Below are 20,408 nucleotides of genomic sequence, written 5' to 3'. Positions count from 1 at the left end.
CTGTAGTCTGGCTTTTCTTTTCTTTCTTTCTTTCTTTCTTTCTTTCTTTCTTTCTTTCTTTCTTTCTTTCTTTCTTTCTTTCTTTCTTTCTTTCTTTCTTTCTTTCTTTCTTTCTTTCTTTCTTTCTTTCTTTCTTTCTTTCTTTCTTTCTTTCTTTCTTTCTTTCTTTCTTTCTTTCTTTCTTTCTTTCTTTCTTTCTTTCTTTCTTTCTTTCTTTCTTTCTTTCTTTCTTTCTTTCTTTCTTTCTTTCTTTCTTTCTTTCTTTCTTTCTTTCTTTCTTTCTTTCTTTCTTTCTTTCTTTCTTTCTTTCTTTCTTTCTTTCTTTCTTTCTTTCTTTCTTTCTTTCTTTCTTTCTTTCTTTCTTTCTTTCTTTCTTTCTTTCTTTCTTTCTTTCTTTCTTTCTTTCTTTCTCTCTGTTTCTTTCTTTCTTTCTCTCTTTTCTTTTCTTGCATTGTTCCATTAAATTGTCTAAACCAGCTTGTCTAATGCCCTTCTTCACAAGTTGCCTCCACGTTTTTCAAGTTTTCAAGTTTATTTATTCACAACAGAACCTGAAGTTATAACTAGGCTGGCTTGCAAATAGCGAAAAGCTAATCACAGCAAGCCAGACTGTACACAAAATAATAATTTTTTTCTTTTTTTTTTAACATTACACACAACAATGATAATGTGTGAAGAGGAAAACTAGACAATAACGAAGTGTAACAAGGAAGACTAAGTCTAACTAAACTTTGGTCAGAATTCTAATCTTTCATTTTATTAATTATGGTATCTATCTCGACATAGGAGTTCTCAATTTCTAGTATTTCAGTTAGTTTCGCCCTAATGGTTTTTTTAAAAGAGTTTTTGGATAGGTTTTTGAGACTAGTTGGTATCCCATTCCAGATTTTAACGCCAACACGCGAAAAGGTCTTCATTTAAACGTTAAGTACGGATTGTTTAGTAAAATAATGTTCAGATGTTGATGAGCGTCTGCTGTAAAAATGAACGCTGGTAATTTGCTACCAGCGAGAACGATCCTTCTCCCACTCCACAAAATCTATAGTAGCCATGATGATGTCTCTTCTGCAAATGTTCTTTAAAATTATTTTTATTAATGCCCACACAAATGGTACTATATATGAGGTTAACAGGCAAAATTTATAAAAAAAAAAGTTAGTGGGAATTTCAGGGATACATCCACTAAGTGGTTGTTCATCCACTTTTTCCAGGTCGAACCAGAATTTGTAAGTGTAGGAAAACCAGAGTACCCAGGGAAAAACCCTCAAAGTAGGGACAAGAACCAACAACAAACTCAACCCATATGACACAGAGTCAGTGAACATGCAAGAGCATTCAAGTGAACTACAAGCTTGGACATAATCATTTTCCCACTTGTTGCCCAACTACCCTCAGCTTAGAAAAGAACAGAGGTACAAGGCTGCAGAGGGTATTGGTCCATTACAAGCCAAACACGACAACTTCCCAGATGACACACCATGATATTTTTATTTGGATACAATACAGTTCTGACAATGGCTGAAAAATTCAAATAATACAGAATTTCTATAATTTGTCCATTTCCCAAACAATATATTTAGTTGCACTCCACAGGAATTTCAATTTACTGCTCTTTTTAATTCAGCACACCATTATATCCTCAATATTACAAGTCCGAATTATTTAATAATTCAAAAAATGTATTAACAACAATAATAATGCCACGCAGTGATGAATACTAGATACTAAATTAATTCAAATTATTAGAAAAATAATTATCTTTATAAGAAAAAGAATAAGCAAAATAAATTTAAATGACTTAAGAAAGGAAAATCTTTATGCTGCGTATTGGATTGTTTTACAATAATAATTATTTACTAGAGAATTTCCCTTGAAATTCCAAGGTACAATTTATTGCACTAAGCATTGCAATATAATAGATTTTCCCAAAAGCATCCTGTGAACTAAATACTGGTTAGTTCAGAGGATATAACCCTTGTGCTATTAACAATATTATTCACCAAAATGGAAGTGGATAAAAGTAGATACATATACTGGGCCCAATCTCGTACCCAGAGTCCTCAGGCTTTTTGGCCAGTGGTTTGTCACAAGGAGAGACTCGACTGGGGTCCTGGAATTTTATTACCGCAGGATTTCTGCAGTAAAACAATGCAAACTGTTACGGGACAGCCAATCAAAAAATTTAAAATTTTTTCGTATTCTTCAGAGTCTCTTCTGGCGCACTCCCGCTGACCAAAAAGCCTGAGGACTCTGGGTACGAGATTGTACTGGGCCATGAAGCGCAGACTAGTAAGTACTATAAGTCACTGACACGGTGATGAATAATCACATTTCAGTAAACCACATAGCAAACCAGTGGATAGGCAGCCCTGTGGTTAATTACTTTATTTCTGAAAAATGTTAAACTCCTGCTCCATAATCAGGACATCAGTCCGAGTTGTTTGAAAGCCAATTAACACTAATCCCTGATTAAAAAATTAACCGAGGTTTTCATCTTGCACATTCTGACAAAATGCTTTAAAAAAGCTAACCATTTTAGCTTACGGTAAAGAAAAGTCTAAGTCAAAACTATGGGACAAAAATCTTCATTGATTATTAATTAATAAAACTTTGAATCAAAGGTCATGAATGTTCACTCAGGATTATCTTAATCGGACTTTGAACAACTGGGCCCAGGAGATTTAAATAACATATGCTATCCTAGTCAGTCAGGCTACACATTAAAAGATGCTATCCACTTGTTTGTTATGTACGAATAAATTTCTCAAAGGAGAAGCATAAATTGTAACCTTCACTCATTAATTAATATTATGTAGAGTGTTCTCTTAAGAATTACTTTTCCACATTCTTTACTCAGGCTTTTCATTCACTTGCTCAGTGAGTGATAAATTCATTCTCAAACCCACATTCAATCATTCTTTCAAGCATTCATTTGCTCCTTCAGCCAATCACTAACCTACTCATTACGTATTTACTTCAGTGTAATAACAATCTAGTTATAAAGCTTGAAAATCCTTACCAAATTGGACATGCTGACTAGCCTGCAAAGATGGTCTAACCAATCCTTACTCATTGCTAAGAAATGTTTGAGTGATCTCTGTTAGTTACACGTAATTACTTTGCTGGCTAAAAACCAAAATAAAGAGAATGGTACAACTTAAAAGAGAAGTTGATAGTTTATAGTGTGCAGTAGTTCCAGAAAAAAATCCATACCCTCCCCACGGAAGGACATCGGAAATTCCTAGAGGGAGAGGGGGTCTTAAAAGTCAAAATTTTAGAAGCAAAGTATGAAGCTAAACTGGAATTTCCTAGGGGGGGGGGGGCAGGGGTGCAAAACAAAAGACAATCTGTGGGGGGAGTTTCTGGAACTGCACAATAGATTGCCTGTCCAAGACAGTGGAAAAATAAATGAAAATAAAGTGTGCAGGAACCAGTTCCCATGCACTTCATTTTCATGTTCACTTTTCACCAGCTCTTAATCTTGAAGACTCAATAGTGACAAGCATCTAAATTCTCCTCACCAGATCACTACTAAACCAAATTTACAGGACAGGAGAATGAAGGAAATGATCAAAGATAAATTTTTTTGATGTTCAAACACATTCTCCCAACTGGTGCCATCACAAATATATGAGAAATATGAAGGGAATATGCATCTTGATTATTACTAGGACTTTAAGTGTTAACAACTGCAAAAGCTGGATAGGTATGCAAATCTACTTTCATGTTGTAAAAATTTGACAAGTATGAAAGACTGGCTACAAAGGTGAGCATAAAATGTTCCTGGACATCAATACAGTTCTAAAGTATGAGGTTATAAAAATTAATCTAGTATATTGCACTGTGTCAGATGTAAAAAGTAAATTAATTTTTAAGACAACCAGGCTTGTCTTATTCATCAATAGGTTCAGTGTCAGCTGGGAAACCAGCTGACAGGCGAAAGCTATTTCGGTTTGACCTGGCAGACAGTGGCTGGCCTTCAGTTGGAGTGCCTGGTGGGCTGGTGCTATTAACAAGACGCCATTGTAACTCTTCGTTCTCCAAGGAAAGCCGTTTGCTCTTTGCACTCTCCCTCTCTAAACTGTCCCTTAGTGAGTCTCTTTCAACAGAAAGTTGCCTGTAATCAGTACAAAGAGAATAGTACATCAGTAGAAATCAAAATGGTTGAGGCAGGATGCAAGGGTGAAAGGAAAGGGAGGGGGTGGCAGGAACATCTCAGAGCCACACCCACAAAAACCTCTCAGTGATCCAGGGGAAGTTTCAAAATTTTGAGAGGATTCCTGGGATTTTTTTAGACAAAGATGTCATTCGAACTTCAATTGCAAATTAACACCAATAAACAAAACATAACTGGACATTTTATTCTAACAGAAATTCATGGCTATACAGACCTTTCAAATCTGGACTTTGTTTCCACAACAAATGTTAATGACTCATTTTCTTGCTGTAGTTTCTTTGTCTGAGACTTGAAATCCTCAAGATTCTCCAACTGAAAATGAAACACTTTTTGAATGACAATATGACTTGTTGACCTATCATTGCTACTTGAGGAAGAACTAGGGGACATGTTGGGAATTGGACTCTTCTCCATTCAACAGTCAAACTCCTGAGGGTGTGGATTGGAAATGGAGCCCCAGCAGAGGCTTTTCACATTTCTGAAATTTTTACACACTCAGAAAAGTAAACTCAATATAGCTTTTGTTGAAATGGCCACAGTTTGGGATATGTTTTGTTGGAGAATAAGGAGTTAGAGCCAAGCTGGCATAGAGTTTGAGTGTACCTGTGAGTAACAGTTAATGACTGGACATATTTTGGGCACAAGGTACAGGAAATATGTAATACCTCCAGATGTTTCTCCATCTTTTCCTTTCTCAACAGTTTAATTTCTTCATTCTTCATTTCAAGGACAGCTTTGATGCTCTCAAGTTCTGCCGGTAACGACTCATACTTCTTTATTGCATCCTAAAATAACAGAAAATTAATGGGGAAAAGTCAATTACAAGAAAATTCCACAACATTCAATCTTTGGATGAATAAAATTAATAATTATAAACTAGTAATAGTAACCACAGGTTACATGTAAAAAGTGTGGGCCTAAATACAGTGAAAGAGCCTTGTGTTTTAAGGTGTGGACAATGGTGGAGAGGTGCGAGTGTGTGTACTTTGACATTGAAAACATGCATTAATTTTTAACTTCACAGATATTTTTCCAATAATTTATAAATGAATAGTTTTGGGTGGCAATTACATGTAAGTCCACTGGAACATAAATTACACAAAAAACATTAAGAAACTCTAACAGTGAATTTTTGACAACTGAACAAAGTGCACCCAGATTTTCAAGTATATTGCACTGACAAACTTACTAGTAACGACTTGCTAAAAATTTTTAAAATGATCAAAGTAACCTGAATTCTAGTCTCAGTGTCCTTTTGACTTTGATCTTGCAGTTGCTGAAGTTTCTTGTTTAAAGTGCTGCACTCATTCACCATTTTGTCATATTTCTCCTGAAAAGAAAGAATTACAAAACATTTGAACTTCCTTCCTTCCTTCTTTCCTTCCTCCCTCCCTCCCTCCCTCCCTCCCTCCCTCCCTCCCTTCCTTCCTTCCTTTATTTATTTATTTATTTATCTGTACTTGGGGTGCAGCTTGTCTATGTGGGCAGATATGGCTGTATTCTGCAAGTAGCAAGTAACAGTTGCTCACCTTAAATTCTGCTTGTTGCTCATCATAGTCGGCTTTGATTGTTTCAATTTCCACTTGGTGTTCTTCAACAAGCTCTGCAATCAAGACAAAGTGCAGAAAAGGTCAGTAAAATTGAATAACCAAAGGGAAAACCCAAGTATCTCTGTTACAGAGGTGACCATACTAGACGAGTGAGTTTCTACAAGTTTTGGTCTCTCTGAGTTCAACTCGACTGTCTGCCTTAACTTGTATCCATCTTAAAAAGTTGCTCATCTTATACAGTCAGATGACCATAGCAGAGATTTCCACTTATAGAGGTGCCCATGTTATTATATAGGTGTCCATCCCATATGGGTGTCTTGACATGTCCAACTTATAGGGGTGTCCATCTCAAAGGGGTGCCCATTTCAGACAGGTGTCTATCTTAGAGGTGTCCATGTTGTATAGGTGTCCATCCCATATTGGTGTCCTGACATGTCCAACTTATAGGGGTGTCCATCTTATTGAGGTGTCAATCTCAAAGGAGTGCCCATTTCAGATGGGTGTCCATCTTAGAGAGGTGCCAATCTTATAGGGATGTCCAACTAAGAGAGGTGTCCATCTTAGACAGGTGCCAATAATATAGAAGTGTCCAACTTTGACGTGTGTCCATCTAAGGGGTGCATCCATCTTATGGGGTGTCCAACTTAGAGAGGCACCAACCTTATAGGGGTGTCCAACTAAGAGAGGTGTCCATCTTAGACAGGTTCCAATAATATAGAGGTGTCCAACTTAGATGTGTGTCCTTCTAAGGGGTGCATCCATCTTATGGGTTGTCCAACTTAGAGAGGTGCCAATCTTATAGGGGTGTACAACTTAGAGAGGTGTCCATCTTAGACAGGTTCCAATATTATAGAGATGTCCAACTTAGATGTGTGTCCTTCTAAGGAGTACATCCATCTTATGGGTTGTCCATCTTAGAGCGGTGTCATAACCTTGACCAAGTTCATTTCAATTCTGGGACAAAAGCCAGTACTTACCATCAATTGCACTGGAATGTTTGCTTTCTAACTCCACAACTTCATCACTGTGCTCTTCTTTCAAGGATGCTATTAGCTCCTCATGAGATTTCTTGAGTTGGGTCAACTGTAGAAAAACATCATGCAGTCAGAAAACTATATACAATCTTTGAGACAACACGGATCACTTGAGATGACATACATTACCTCTTTCTCCTGATGTTGACGCATATCATGAACTTGCACTTTATGTGTCTCAATGGCTAAAACAATTTAAGAAATCAAGTTAAAATTCACATAGAAATAACACCTACCAAATATTACACATTGAAGGGCTGCAAAATTAAATTTAAACACCATAATGGAGTTTGATTTCCCTCGTCTTCACTTTGAAATGGATTATTAAGATAAGAATTATCATGAAGCAATCACACTATTTGAAATCAATATTACAGTACCGGTCAAAAGTACTGGCAAGTTACCACCCTCTAGCGAGACACGATTTGCGTCTTGCAAGACGAGTCTCTCTTCTCAAAAGATGTGACTCTTGTTTTTCAGAGACGACAGCCTTCTCATGAAAGCCATAAAAAAACAGTTAGTATAATGAAAGCTTCACGTTCTTGTGAGGTATAACGTAAGTCCTAAAGTGACAAAAGCTATTTCACATTTCAAAATTTCTTTGATTTCAAAGACACAATGTAAATTCTACTCAAAAACTAACCCCACACCTCATACTTCAAATTGGATTTCACAACACCTGGGAAAATGATACACTACAGTAAATGTTATTTTCAAAAGTGGATTTGTTTTTCAAATACTATTTAAATGATCATTTGCACCAAAACCCTATAACTTGAATTAGGTGGGTACGGCTACACGTAGGCTATTATTTAATTTGATTATTTGAATTCTGTAAACTCACCTAAAGCTATTTCACCTTCATGTTTTATCTTCAGTTCTGAAGTTGTTCGTTCCATCACATTTTCGTAGTCAGCCTTTAAGGTTTCTATGGCAACAGCATGTTCACTCCTCTGATACATCATCTCTTCCTGTAGTTTGACACTGTTGGCTTCTTCTTCAGCTGTGGTGCGAGAAAGAATGTTCAAAAAATTACCTGGCTGCAGTGAAATGAAAGTGTTGTTTATGGGTTTTGCATGAACATGTCATACTACAAAAATTTACAATCAAACTCTGTCACTAGACACCACTGGGACTACAAAAAGAAAAACTGTATTAATCAGGGATATTAAATCTAGGTTTACTCTGGGGAAAATGATTGCCCAGGACAAAGAAAATATACATAAAAATAAAAAAACAAAGTGATTGTTTTAAGCAGGTGAACATAAAGCAAGGTTCACCTTGACAAACCAACAATAACCAGAACTCAGCTGCAAGACTCATTCATCCGATCCTCCCGTCTGTTACACTGCCATCAATCATTGTAGTGGGCTTCTTACAAAGTAAGGACATTTAGCTCAGTGAGGTCAAAATGTCACATTGGTATGCTGTGATTGGCAGATTTCCACCCAAATTAAAAGTCAGTTTCTGTATTTTTGTGGCCAGTCAGCCATCGCCATAATAATCGTTATGATTGACAGCAGTAAAATGAAAATCTTTACAACTTGCAGAGTTCTGAAGCTCAGAGTTCAAATTATTATTGAGCAAAACACGAAAATCAAAATAATCGCCATTTTAATCATATCTGTTATATTCATATATTCATAAATCATTTAATCATGTCTGCAAAACCCAGGTCTCCATGTATGAATCGTCTGTAATTAGATATTCCATTCACTTGGTTGTTGTAAGCTTACCGAGTTTTTCTTGAATGACATTCATCTTCTGGAGAGCAGACTCTATTTTCCTTTGAAGTTGATTGCAGTATTTTTGACTCCACTGCAGCTGTGGGTTAAAACAAACAGCATTTTCAAGCAAGCAATATTAGATTTTCTGAAAAAATATTGCATCGCCAGCTCACCATAAAAATTGCACAGTCACATAACCAACTTCACACAGTGGTCAAATAGAAGAGAGATTGATCCTCGCAGTTAGTTACATTCATTTATTCATCCTTCAAGGGTATATTACGAACTCACAATATGATCAGCTCCCAGTTGGCTTGATAGCTCAGTTGGTAGAGCACTGCCCAGCATTGCAGAGGTCATGGGTTCGAATCCTGTTCAAGTCTGCTTTCTTTTCACAGCTGCTTTAAATAAGTTGCATACTAGCTGCGAGGATCTTTCTTCTATTTGATCCTTCATCCACAGTTCAAAATATAGGTTTCATATATTTACATTCATTCACACAGTGGATAGTAAAAATCACAAAAAATAATCACGTTGAATTTTTTCACAACAGGTGGCTTACTTCATGAGCACTTTTTATTGCAAAATGACAGCATTGATTTCCTGAATAACTGTGCTGCCTGTGCTTCCAAAAACTACCTTGTGCACACAAATAAGGCTTTATGATAATAGTAATGTAAACATTTCAAACAAAGTTCTGAGGCAAGCTCTTACCTTACGGGCAACTGACAAAATCATGACAGAAGCTGCCACAAAGTCGGCGCTGTCCTCGTCAATTTGTTTCTGTAACTGCCAACACAAGTCTGTCCTCTGTTTTACCAGCTCATTTAGATGGTCTCCCTTATCTTTAAGAACTTGGACGGTCTTCAAGTCACTGTCATCCTCAACCTGAATGCCAACGGAATGCTTGATTAGGTATGGCGTCTCGCTCAAAATATCAGGCGGCATTACTCTGCATGGTGTCTCAATGGGAGAATAAGCTTTAGAGTCAACCTCATCTTGTTGGAAATACCCATGTGATGGAACTCTGCCATCGTGATCTGAAGTCTCAGTACTGACAGATACAGCATCAATTTCAGAATCATGGAGATCTTCCAAGTTATCCTGATCTTTCACACTGCTGGTTACTGAAACACTGTCGCTTGCATTGCTAAGCTGCGCTGACACCTTTCTGGGTAGCTTTGAAGTTCCCTGTTTATAACTGGAAGGCATTTGTTTCGCATTTTGTTTCAATCGTTGCCCTCCCTTTTTGGCAGAAATGGCTGAAGGTTGGGTCTTGGTGTCTTTAACAGGTGGACCTTTAGCTGAAAAGATAAAAAACAAACCTCATTAAAAAAGTAAGTCATTTCACAAAGGCTTCATGTGTATACTCAAAATTCATGCCACTTGTGTTTTGCTAAAACAAAAATGGCCAGACTGAGAGTTCAGCACATCTGGCTTGATCTCAAGGTTAGTGGACAGGTCCAAGTCTGACCTCAGTACTCTAAATTGCATTGTCTCCTTCAACAGAACATTTTGCTTTATTAATAGAATCTCTCTCCACCCTAGTGCAGACGTTTTTCTAAACTATTTTTTAAATTTTCTCTTTTGGCAAGAACAGTACAACAACATAGAAAAACATAAAAACTGACACTACGCACTACGCTACAACCACAAAAACTCTACCTACCAAAGGAGTTACCATGGCATAAACACAATTGTTGAAATAAAAAATTCGGGATATTAAATAAGAATTGGGTAGCAGCTACTGTTCTGTTGATGAAAGAAGGGGTTTCCATTTTCTTTATGAAAGTGAAGTTTGTTGTTTTTCTTGCAATAAAATGCTTGGATTGAATTTTTTTATATTTGTTGACCAATGGTCTTAAGGATAAGGCCCTGGTGCAGAGCTGTGTGCCAACTGCCCCTGTCATCAACTTACTCTCCCCTGTCCCCCTAAAATAACCCAAATGAACCCACTCAACCACCCAACAAAACTTGGCCAAAATTGACCTCCTCCCTCTCCTTTCTTACAAAAATGGCCCATCGCCTGTGATTCCTGTAAACATTATAAAAGAGTAGAGGAAAGATGAATGAAAATGCTCCTAGGAACCATAACATCAATAAGTTTTAATATTTGCTGCCATTCAGTACAAACTGCACACTACAGACTGGGCCGGTGTAAAATGCAGACTAGGTACAAACTTCAGACTGCAGACTGAGCCAGTGTAAAATGCAGATAACTGGCAGGTATAAAATGAGGACTGCAGTTAAATATTGACATTGTGTAACAAATTGGAATAATAATTTGATCATTTGCAGTCAGTCTTCCTTTTATACCCAGTCTGAAATGTGCAGTTTATAGACTCTCACTTTCACTTGTGTTTCCATAACTCTGTCAACTCTATTGCCAAAAATGTTTACAAGGAAAATTTATAGACTTCTTGTATGGCATAATTTTTGTGGAGAGGAATGGAGTTCATAAGTGATATCTCTGAAAAACAGCAGTCTCTTTGTTTTTATTTGAAATCACTGTTAGTAAAAGGACTGCATTTATTTCCCCTAAAGTATAACCAACAATGCAGAAAGGCACATACAAAATACAATCCTAATATTTAAAAAATTTGAAGGACATCACTGCTAAATAATCCAAGTTCAATAAATTTTGTGCACTGTGGCCAGTTACAAATTAAAGCTTTCACTTGCATGGTGAAATACAATCAACACTTTGGAGTCTTTGATTGTAAAATCCTACCTACGCTATATGTCTATTCCAATAAAGGCTTAAATTGAACATTGATTTAGTTTAAATATCAATAGATCATTGTTAAAAAAATACAGATTGAATTAAATCACTTCAACTTCACCAATATAGTCTTGTTATTTTACCTGCTACTACAACATCCGGTTCACTTTTCCATTTGCCTAATTCAGACTTTGCCTCTCTTCTTTGATGAAAATATTGAAAAAGAAAACAATCCAAATCTTTCATTCCTAGAAACTTGATGCTGAGAAAGTCGGGGAAATCAAAAACACTCCTTTATCAAGAATGAAAGTTTATAATACATGTAAAAGTTGCTATGCTTTGTCAACAAAGAAAATTAATTATAGATGAGACCGAAACCATCCATGAATTAAATATTGACTAAAGAAGACTGTTTATAGTAATATTGAGTTAATTATGAATTAATTAGTTGAAATTGTCGTACTTTATTGACACATGTAGGGGTCTTGATTCAAAAATTTAATATAGCATTTAAGGTTTCACCTCTTCAAAATAAATTTATGATGGAATACCGTGTAGCATGAAAATTTTGCGGGTTCTTATTTTTGCGGATTTTGCGGATTGACCACGATCCGCAAAAATTAGTTCCCGTAGAAAAAAATACCCGCAAAATAAAACGCCGCAAAAAATAACTCCCTTCAGTCAAATTGAAAACTTTGCTTGTAATAGACTTGTGCCACTGGGCGTTATAAATTGGACTCAAACAAGAACACGGACATGATTTTCCATTGTAAAAGGCAACTAGAGCTTAGACACATACGGTAGTCTGTTTCGCAAACAAAACAATGTGTAAAGAACAGAAAATGTAAAGTGTACAGTAATTCAGTACATTAGATTGGCACGAATGGAGTCATCTGAAGGAACACCATTTGCTAGGGCGTTTCCGATGCCAGATCTTTTACATCCATTCTCAATGATTGCGGAAGTTTTCTGCTTCTTGAACAATGAATTGCAAAAATTAGTTCCCACCAGAAATTTCAGTCATCTCGAGGCGCAAAAATTTGTTCCCGCAAACCACAAAATATCGCCAATCCGCAAAATAAAACTCCCGCAAAATTTTCATGCTACACTGTAATAAAAAAATTAGTAAAAATTCAATTATAATAATATGATTGGACCAATATTATATTCTAAGAGTAATTCCCTTCAAGTCATTTAAATAATATTGTAAATAATCATTACCAATACATGTATTTGACCAAAATATGCCTTAGACTTTAGAGCCAGCTGAAAATTATTCATAAAATTTAACATTTCACAATCACCACTGAACAAAAACACGACTGTAATTTATTGAAGCATTACGTAATTTTACTGCCTGCCAACAAGCAGACAAAACAAATTGTCCAAATAATGATTATTGATTAATTAAAGACCAATAATTTGTTAGAAGAAAATGCAAGAAATTATGAATATAATCATACTGATTAAAAAACATGATACACCCAACAAATCTACATCGTACAGAGCATGTTTTAATGAGCTGAAGCAGAAACAATGGCCAAAAAAGTAGTACCAGTACTACATGTATACAGTACATTACAAATAGTACATATATAGTACATTATTTAAACCAGCTCCCTGACATTTTTAGCTTCTTAGTTATTTCAGGGAGCTGGTAAGCCCTTAACAATTCAAAATCTTTTCAACTAAATGGATAAATAACTTTTAAACGGGGTAATAAAGTCTTGTTGTTGTTGTCATGTATTATTGAACCACAATCTTTCTCTGCCCCCTTCCCATCCCCCCCCCCCTCCCGAGCTCCCTCCCAAAAGTCACCAATAAGTTCATGGCACCAGACGGAATTTGCTTGTATTTGACAATAAAAACAGCAACCAAGATGACAAACAAGATCAAAGCTCAAAAAAGGTCCCTTAACACTGTAGCCTGGGCTCCTGTCAGGCAACAGCCTTGCTTTAACAACAACAACATAAATCAGTTGAATTACCTTTAGCAGTGCTGCTTGACCTAGCGACACGTGATGTCTGTGGCTTAGGTCCAGCCACTGTTACTTCCTTGGCGCCCTTAGCTGATGCTAGTGTCTGTCCACCCACTGTCTTCTTTCCACCAACATTCAGCAGCTCTTTGTCTTTACCTGTAGATTTCTGGGTTACATTGCTTGGTTTTCTGCTCTTGGAATCAGATTGTGCTACAGAAGAATTTCTTTTCACTGGGGGCAATACTGGTGGGCGACCTGTAGCAGCGCTATGGCGCCTCTGAACAGAAGAAGCTTTTTCAGTGGTCTTTTCCACTTTAGGTAAAGCTGCTGGTCTTGAAAACTGCGATGATGTTGATACTTTCTTAACTGGGAGTTTTGACAGAGTTTCTTCCTTATCCGACCTTCCTGCAGTCACAGTCATCCCAATGCTCATAGGCCTTTTGTTAACTGTTGGCCGGGGAACAAAGGATTTTACATCTGTTATTGCAGCCAGTGTATGTCGTTTTGCTATTTTAGTATCACCTTTGCTTTCTGCAGTAGCACCAGTCTTATTGGCTACATGTGATTTGTTGACAGAAGAGGACAATGAGCCTTGGCGATTCTGTTGCTGTTGACGCATTTGTTCTAATCTAGATTGCTTCTGTGTTGCTTTTGGAACACTCATACCACTTGAAGGGACGGATTTGGGGTTTGAACGAGAACCTTTTGCAGAACTAGGAATTCTTTTCTTTGAGGATATTTTCTTTCCTTTACTGTCATTTGTACCAGTAGATGAAAGCGATGCCTGTGATCCTGACAGGCTGTCAGGATAGTTTGAATCTGCTTGATCCTTTAAAGGCATCGATCCTATTGCTTTATTCACAGAAGTAATATTGGCATCTCCCGACACTCTCTCTAAATTAGAATGTTTCTCGACTATGTTACCAGATATCAGCTTCACTTGTGCCAATATTGAACCAAATCCCTCATCAAAAACATCTCCATTGGCACCGGTTCCAGTGGTATCAATATTATCACTACTACCATAGCTTCTAAGGGAACGTTTCGGAGTTGAAGTAACCCATGGCCAGCTGCCTTTGCGTCCCAGCTCAGGATCTCTAGAACTTGAGGATGCACTCCTCACTACTTTAGATTTCTGAAATAATTTTTCCATTGCTTCAGATTGTGAGTGTGAATGCACTGCATTAAGAGGAATACCTGCAACATGCGCAGTTTCAAAATTGAAATTGTTTTCTCCAGAAGTTTCATGAATAACTGACCTTTCTGCGCGCCCCAAATCTAGACAGGTTGTTATAGCTTCTGAAAAATGGTCTGCACAGTGCAGACTGGGACAACTACAATGCCGTCCCTGAATAAATGGGTCTTCCTTATTAACAGCATGTGGCTGACAACTGAACTCCTCCTTAGTGCCATTTGTTGTGACAGTCAGCTGTCCATTTTCAATCATTAGGTGGGTGTCCAAAGACACAGCATGCACTACCTTAGGTGCGACTGTCCGTCCACCAGTAATGTTCAAGCTTGTGCTGTCAAATTTGTTCAATTTATCTCCAGGAGGTACTCCTGTAGTATTTGTAGGTCTGGGATCAGCTGTTTGCTCTCTATTAGCAACGCATCCTTCATGCTGCTGATTCTTCTCCAAAGGTGCCATTTCACTGGCCAAACACATCTCATCGTTAGAATCACATACAGCTCCCTTGTTGATCTTGGGCAACGACACTGAACGATTGATACGATTCAGTTCCCTGGTATCAGCTTTGTCACCCTTGTCGGCACTGTGTATCAATACATTCAAATTTTTCGCCAATTGTTTGGTTTTAAGGAAAAGGTATCTATCCAAAGACACTGAGCGATTTCTCCTGGTTAACCTCAAGGTTTTAACATCCCGATGCTTATAAACCGTGTGGCTTTCTTTGATAAACTGAACGTCGCTCGAGGCCATCGTTGTTTCGCTCTCAGTAGCTATTTTCTCTCGCTTTTCAGACGAATCAGGACTTGAAAATCCTTCCAACAAGTTTAGCCTTGAAAGAGTTGTTTCATCGGCGCGCTTTACCTTCTGCGAATGGACAAATATGCCGTGCTTGTTTCTGCACCGAAAATATCGAACTCCACGTACAGAACCGTCGTTTTTGCCGCAAGGTTCGTCTAACAGAATACCAGACCATTCGCCATCGGCAAAATGCGTTCTCCCGGTGTATTTGAGAATCCCAAGTTGCAGTTTCTTGTTCAAAATACAAACGACTTTGTCGCCTAGACTTGGTCGTCTTCTAGAGAGGCTGTTGTCTAAACTTCTGTCCGGTGAATAGGAAGATGGCGGTGAACGTGTATTGTTGATCTATAAAACGAGATTACAAAAGAGATGTGTTAGTGTACTAATCCTTATTTATCTAAAATATGGATGAAACATGAAACAAGGAGACGGAACGTGACTTTTTTGGCGAGTCAACAAAACCGACATCTTCGCTATAGCAACGACGACGTTCTTCATGTACTGTTGGTTCAGACGCGTTAAAAACAATAAAATTTTCATGGAAACTCTAAACATACACTTGTAAGTAAACATCAAACTACATCTTCATGACAAAAGCTATTGCCTTTAAAATTACGGGAATAATTTAACACGTTGACACCTAATTCGAGGATTTCTCCCGGCTGGAATTGCTCGATACACTGTCGATGTGAACGAGGAAAACAGTATGGATCGGTTTTAACACAACTACGAAACAGTGGGAGGAATCGTTTATAATTATTTGGCTCGTGACACTAACCAACGCTGATGTAAGCTCGCTGGCTTGTAAGTCATTGAAGGCGATAAAGTACCATGAAATTAGCATGGTGTCTAACCATGGTGGTAGCAAGTCGCCGGAATTCGGTCTTTCAAACCCGCTTAAATTTTTCGAAGGGTTCAGCTTTCCCTCAAAATGTCAACATAGCTAAAACAACACAATTATCTAAAAACGGTGCTGCTTTAAAAATTGTTTTTAAATGTCAATAAAATACAATACCTACTCAACGGTTCGGCGCACACAGGAGCACAACAAATCACCTTACGTAAAGCGAACCGGTTGTAAGAAAATGGAACCCTACAGAGGAACTCTTGTCAAATAAAGCCCAAGAATGTAAACCTTTTATCTTGTAATAAGCTTATTCTTATCCTTTCAATTTTTATACATCTTTATCTCTGATAGAATTAAAACGTAAGCTTAGCTTGATCATAAATTTGTGGTATGCTTGTCGGCGACTGAAATTAATGAAACCACTGCGCTCGTCGTCGAGTGAAATGAACGCACGTAACTTAGTTTGATCGCACCCTCTACACCAACGGCGAAAAAGCATCAACATATTACCTCACCTCACCTTTTTCTTTTTAAATAATACTCAGTTTGGATCAAGCGTTCAGTTGCTCGGTTGGAGAACCATCTCATGCAGAAGCGAGCGTAAAATACCGCCACAATCACGCTGTTCGAAGGGCCAGGTCAAAGGTGACCAGCGGCGACCAATGAAAATTGAGGAAATTGATTAACGCACCAATGTGTCAAAATAATCGACTTTTATGAATTTCATTGAAAAAACTATAAAACGATTTTCGCATGGTTGTAATTTTTTTTTGGCTTAACCCAAAACCTCAGAATTTATTAGCATTTATTTAGTTGCCTGTGTGCATTTTAAAAATAAATTTTCTTCAGTTAAATATAGCAATATAGATTTATATATCAGAGACTTAGGAGCTCTATTAGTTAGCACTAGGAAGGGCAAGAATGAGTGCAGCCGACGATTATTGAACGAACCATTAACCATGGGTCACTTTGAGAAAGAACGCCGTCTGAAACAGGGTAGGAATTAAAGGGACACAGATGATGACAGAATACGTACAGTTCTATCTCCTGGAGGAGGGGGACTCGTTGGGAAGGGGAGGGTATGCGTGATCAACTACAGGACCGCCATGATTTCTCTCTTGCCAGTATCCATTCTTTAATGGCCTGCACCCTGCGTATCACATCCATACCAGCATGATATAAAAGAATGTACCCCTTCCTTATACCTCAAAGCCGATAAGACAAGACCTCATAACGGTATTTTTCCGACGACAAAACTGGATAAATCGTAGGCTTCGCATTTAAACATTTCTGTTGCCAGGCCGGAATTTCTGCTTGGTTTCTGCTACACTGTAATACTGTCAAGATACGTTTTCAGTTCGCATTGTTTGCAACCCTTTAAATTGTGCTATCATATCTCAAGGCGAAAAGGTACCCCTTTTAAGATCTTTTAAGTGGAGCCTGGCCTCCCCATCAGCTCAGTGCCTCAATCCCCCCTCCCCCCAATATAATGTTCTCTCCCCCGGGCCTCTCTCTCTTTTGATATCTATTTTCTGCTATTTGCATGACACCCTGAGGGTACGAGTCTCAGTTTGATTAACTTGTGACAGCTTGCCTGGAAGGTGACAGAGTTGGACAGAATTGGCACATTTTCAAACGTAACAAATCCCGTTTTGCATAAAACCTGTCACGTACTGCTGAGCGGTTTTGAAAATTCAGCGAAAAGTCTGGAATATTGGACGATAGTGAAAGAACCACCACCCCACCCAAAAAATGGAAACTTCAAAGTAACTTCGTCAATTTTTAGAAAACTGATCCAGCTTGTTTTCTTGTTGTTGCTTGTGTTTTTTAATTTTTTTCTTCATCTTCTTCTTGTTCCTTTTTTCAGTTTTAATTAATCAGAAATGTGATCGTTGTTACTTAGTAATATTTCTTGAGATATCTTCACCATGTATATTACATGTCTTACATTTAGCATTCACTTAGTGTTATTAGGGAAACAACAAAGTCGAACAGAGCGAATTAAAAATAGCGTGAGGCTGTTCCTTTACTTGGAAACCATTGCAATGCATTTTAAACATGACACACGCGCATACATGCTTTGTTGGTTTTCCTCTGTTATTTCCTTTTTCTTTCTTTTTTTCCAGTCTTTTTTAATTTTATTCTGTTCTCGGTCAATATCAAAAGCCAGCACGATGTTTTTCTCTCAATTTGCAGGTGTAATTAGCGCTGTTGTGTTCTCCTGTGCGGTTTTCCATTATAAGGTCACTGTGCCTCGGGCTATGGACGGTGAAATTACCATCACAAACGACAAAAAGAAAAATTCTACTCAACAAATTCTTCATTCGTTTAGATATTTATAATTCATTCATTCCATCCGCAAATCAAAACCACAAAATCACCAATTTGTGAACGAGATTAATTAAAAACTGCAAGACATGTTAGATGCTGAATCAAACTACATGTGCAGTGCATAAATGTATCAATCGATCGGTCTGGATAAAATGTTTATTGTGTGTTACAGTTTAGAGATTTTTCCAACAATATTTAATTGTTGGTGGCGTCAGTTCTTCACGTATTGTGGTTTTCTTAGTTTATTCATTTCAATGTATTATTTTAAAAAGCAAAGTGATTCCAGTTACTTTCTATTAAGTATTCCCTTGATTAAGAATAAAAGAACTTTATGAGCCAAAACCAAACAAGTTACACAATTAATTTTTACAGCAAATAATCAATATTCGTGTTACCGCATTCAGTTGGTAATTTAACGGCTTTTCTGTTTGCTTTTTTTATTGGAAATGAAATTTAGAAGGGGTAAATATCTTTGCCTACAACTAATACCCCTCAAATTCAAGAAAAAAAAATGTGAATATTTTAACCAGCCGTTCGAGCAATAGAACTTTTTAAATTTACCTTTTGTCGGCGAATTTTCGTTGAAGAAAACCCCTCTTTCCTGCCTACAGTCCACAAAGATGTTGGCCTCTTTGGAGTTTTATTGCTGTTTTTTCTGGCTCTTTTCTCCGGGACAATCGAAGGATCTGTTTTACTTCTTCTGAAATTCTGCTCTGTAGTCCGGCGACTTGAACTTATTTCTCCTGCAAACTTTGGAAAGGTATCGCGCCTTTTTAGGCGGCTTTCTTCGCGCGCGCTTCTTGGTCGAGAAGTCATTGATGATTTCCTCAAAGCTTTTCCATTCCCATAACTGTTTTTAGTATAAATACCGACTGAAGAATGATAGCCTTTGAGATATTTTGCATCGTCTAGGTCTTCTTCGTGAATGCCGCTCTCCCACAGTCGTGGCACACGAAAAGATTGTGTTCTCGTTGGACTTTCTCGCGGATTGTTTTTCTGTGGAGAACATTTTGTACTGTTCCACGGTTTGCTTGGAACAGAATTCTTTCTTAATCCATGAAATGAAGAAATTGGCATCTTCTTAAGTTAGAAAATTAAACAAACAAGTATCTTGATTAAATTAAAATGTTCCTCCTTCAAGCCCACCTTCTTTCAAAACAACTAGAGTGCTGTTTTAGTGTAATCTTCTCAGTCACCATAAACTTCATTTGAAGTCTGGACAAGGTTGAAATTACCCCAAGCTTTTCCACACTCGATTCACCATTGTAGAACGTATTTACTATGGGATTAAATGCACCTTCATTGCCACGATTAGATTCAGGTTAAGATCCCACACAATCTTAAAATAGCTCCTTTTCAATCTACAGATTTGCGTTGTATAACTTGTTAAGTATCCCGCCGAGAAATTAATGAAGTGTTTTTTGAATCCATACAATCTTTAGACCAAAAGTGTTTGCTTCAAACCCTGAACGGTTAGCGGAAAATTAACCCAGCCAAAAACCATGCAACGGGTACCTGGCAGAAACACTTGCAAACTGTAAACTAAGACACTTGCTTCGTCGGACCCGAACAAATGATCATGTTTTAAAGCCTCTTGTGCTGAAATCAAAAGCCGTGAGCCATGAAATCCTTGTGAAAGGAAAAGGCGACGTCGGCAATGTTATAAATTACGGCTCTCGAAGCATAACAAACAGCTTGCTGGATCCCTCACAGTGCAAAGCTTTTGTCACAAATCACGCATGCATAGCAACTCACAGCCAGTTGAGCAAACAGCTGAAACAGCTTCTGTAATTTTTGTTTGCCAACAGAAGTTAATATACAATGGTTTGTACTCTAATTGAAACGCGTATGTTTCCACCATAAAGCTTTTAGACGAAATGCAAATTTAAACTACTAGTCCATTTTAAAGTCAAAATAGGTATCAATCCCACTTGACAGGTATTTTTTTACTACCTCTGAAATTTACTTATGTTGATTTCCCTGTCAGATGACGTAACTGAGTCACTCAGTAAAGCGTAAATAGAAACAAAGCTATTCATCAACAAGATCAAACCA

General features: G+C 37.5%; 1 protein-coding gene across 1 annotated transcript; it reads right to left on the bottom strand.

The window, feature by feature from the left end:
- Positions 1–1,146: 1,146 nt before the first annotated feature.
- Positions 1,147–20,201, bottom strand: LOC146471931 (uncharacterized). The gene is made up of 12 exons (XM_085120504.1): positions 18,915–20,201; positions 13,198–15,520; positions 9,203–9,792; positions 8,498–8,585; positions 7,606–7,764; positions 6,891–6,946; positions 6,705–6,810; positions 5,707–5,780; positions 5,409–5,507; positions 4,843–4,962; positions 4,392–4,489; positions 1,147–4,117 (listed from the first exon to the last, which is right to left on the bottom strand). Exons 1-12 carry the CDS (start codon positions 19,428–19,430, stop codon positions 3,892–3,894), a joined length of 4,455 nt encoding a protein of 1,484 aa, XP_084976630.1. The 5' UTR covers positions 19,431–20,201; the 3' UTR covers positions 1,147–3,891.
- Between the last annotated feature and the right edge of the window lie 207 nt (positions 20,202–20,408).

Source organism: Pavona decussata, unplaced genomic scaffold, assembly GCF_977016875.1.
Source record: "Pavona decussata unplaced genomic scaffold, jaPavDecu1.1 SCAFFOLD_102, whole genome shotgun sequence".
In the NCBI taxonomy this organism is placed as follows: Eukaryota; Metazoa; Cnidaria; class Anthozoa; order Scleractinia; family Agariciidae; genus Pavona; species Pavona decussata.
This window is presented reverse-complemented; position numbering and strand designations above follow the sequence as displayed.

Excerpts from the sequence above, each read along its gene's own strand:
- LOC146471931 (XM_085120504.1), bottom strand. The coding sequence starts at position 19,430 with ATGCCAATTTCTTCATTTCATGGATTAAGAAAGAATTCTGTTCCAAGC. Across the intron at positions 8,586-9,202 it reads TTTTGTCAGTTGCCCGTAAG|CTGCAGTGGAGTCAAAAATA; the intron begins GTAAGAGCTTGC and ends TTTAACCCACAG. Across the intron at positions 4,963-5,408 it reads ACACTGAGACTAGAATTCAG|GATGCAATAAAGAAGTATGA; the intron begins GTTACTTTGATC and ends CTGTTATTTTAG.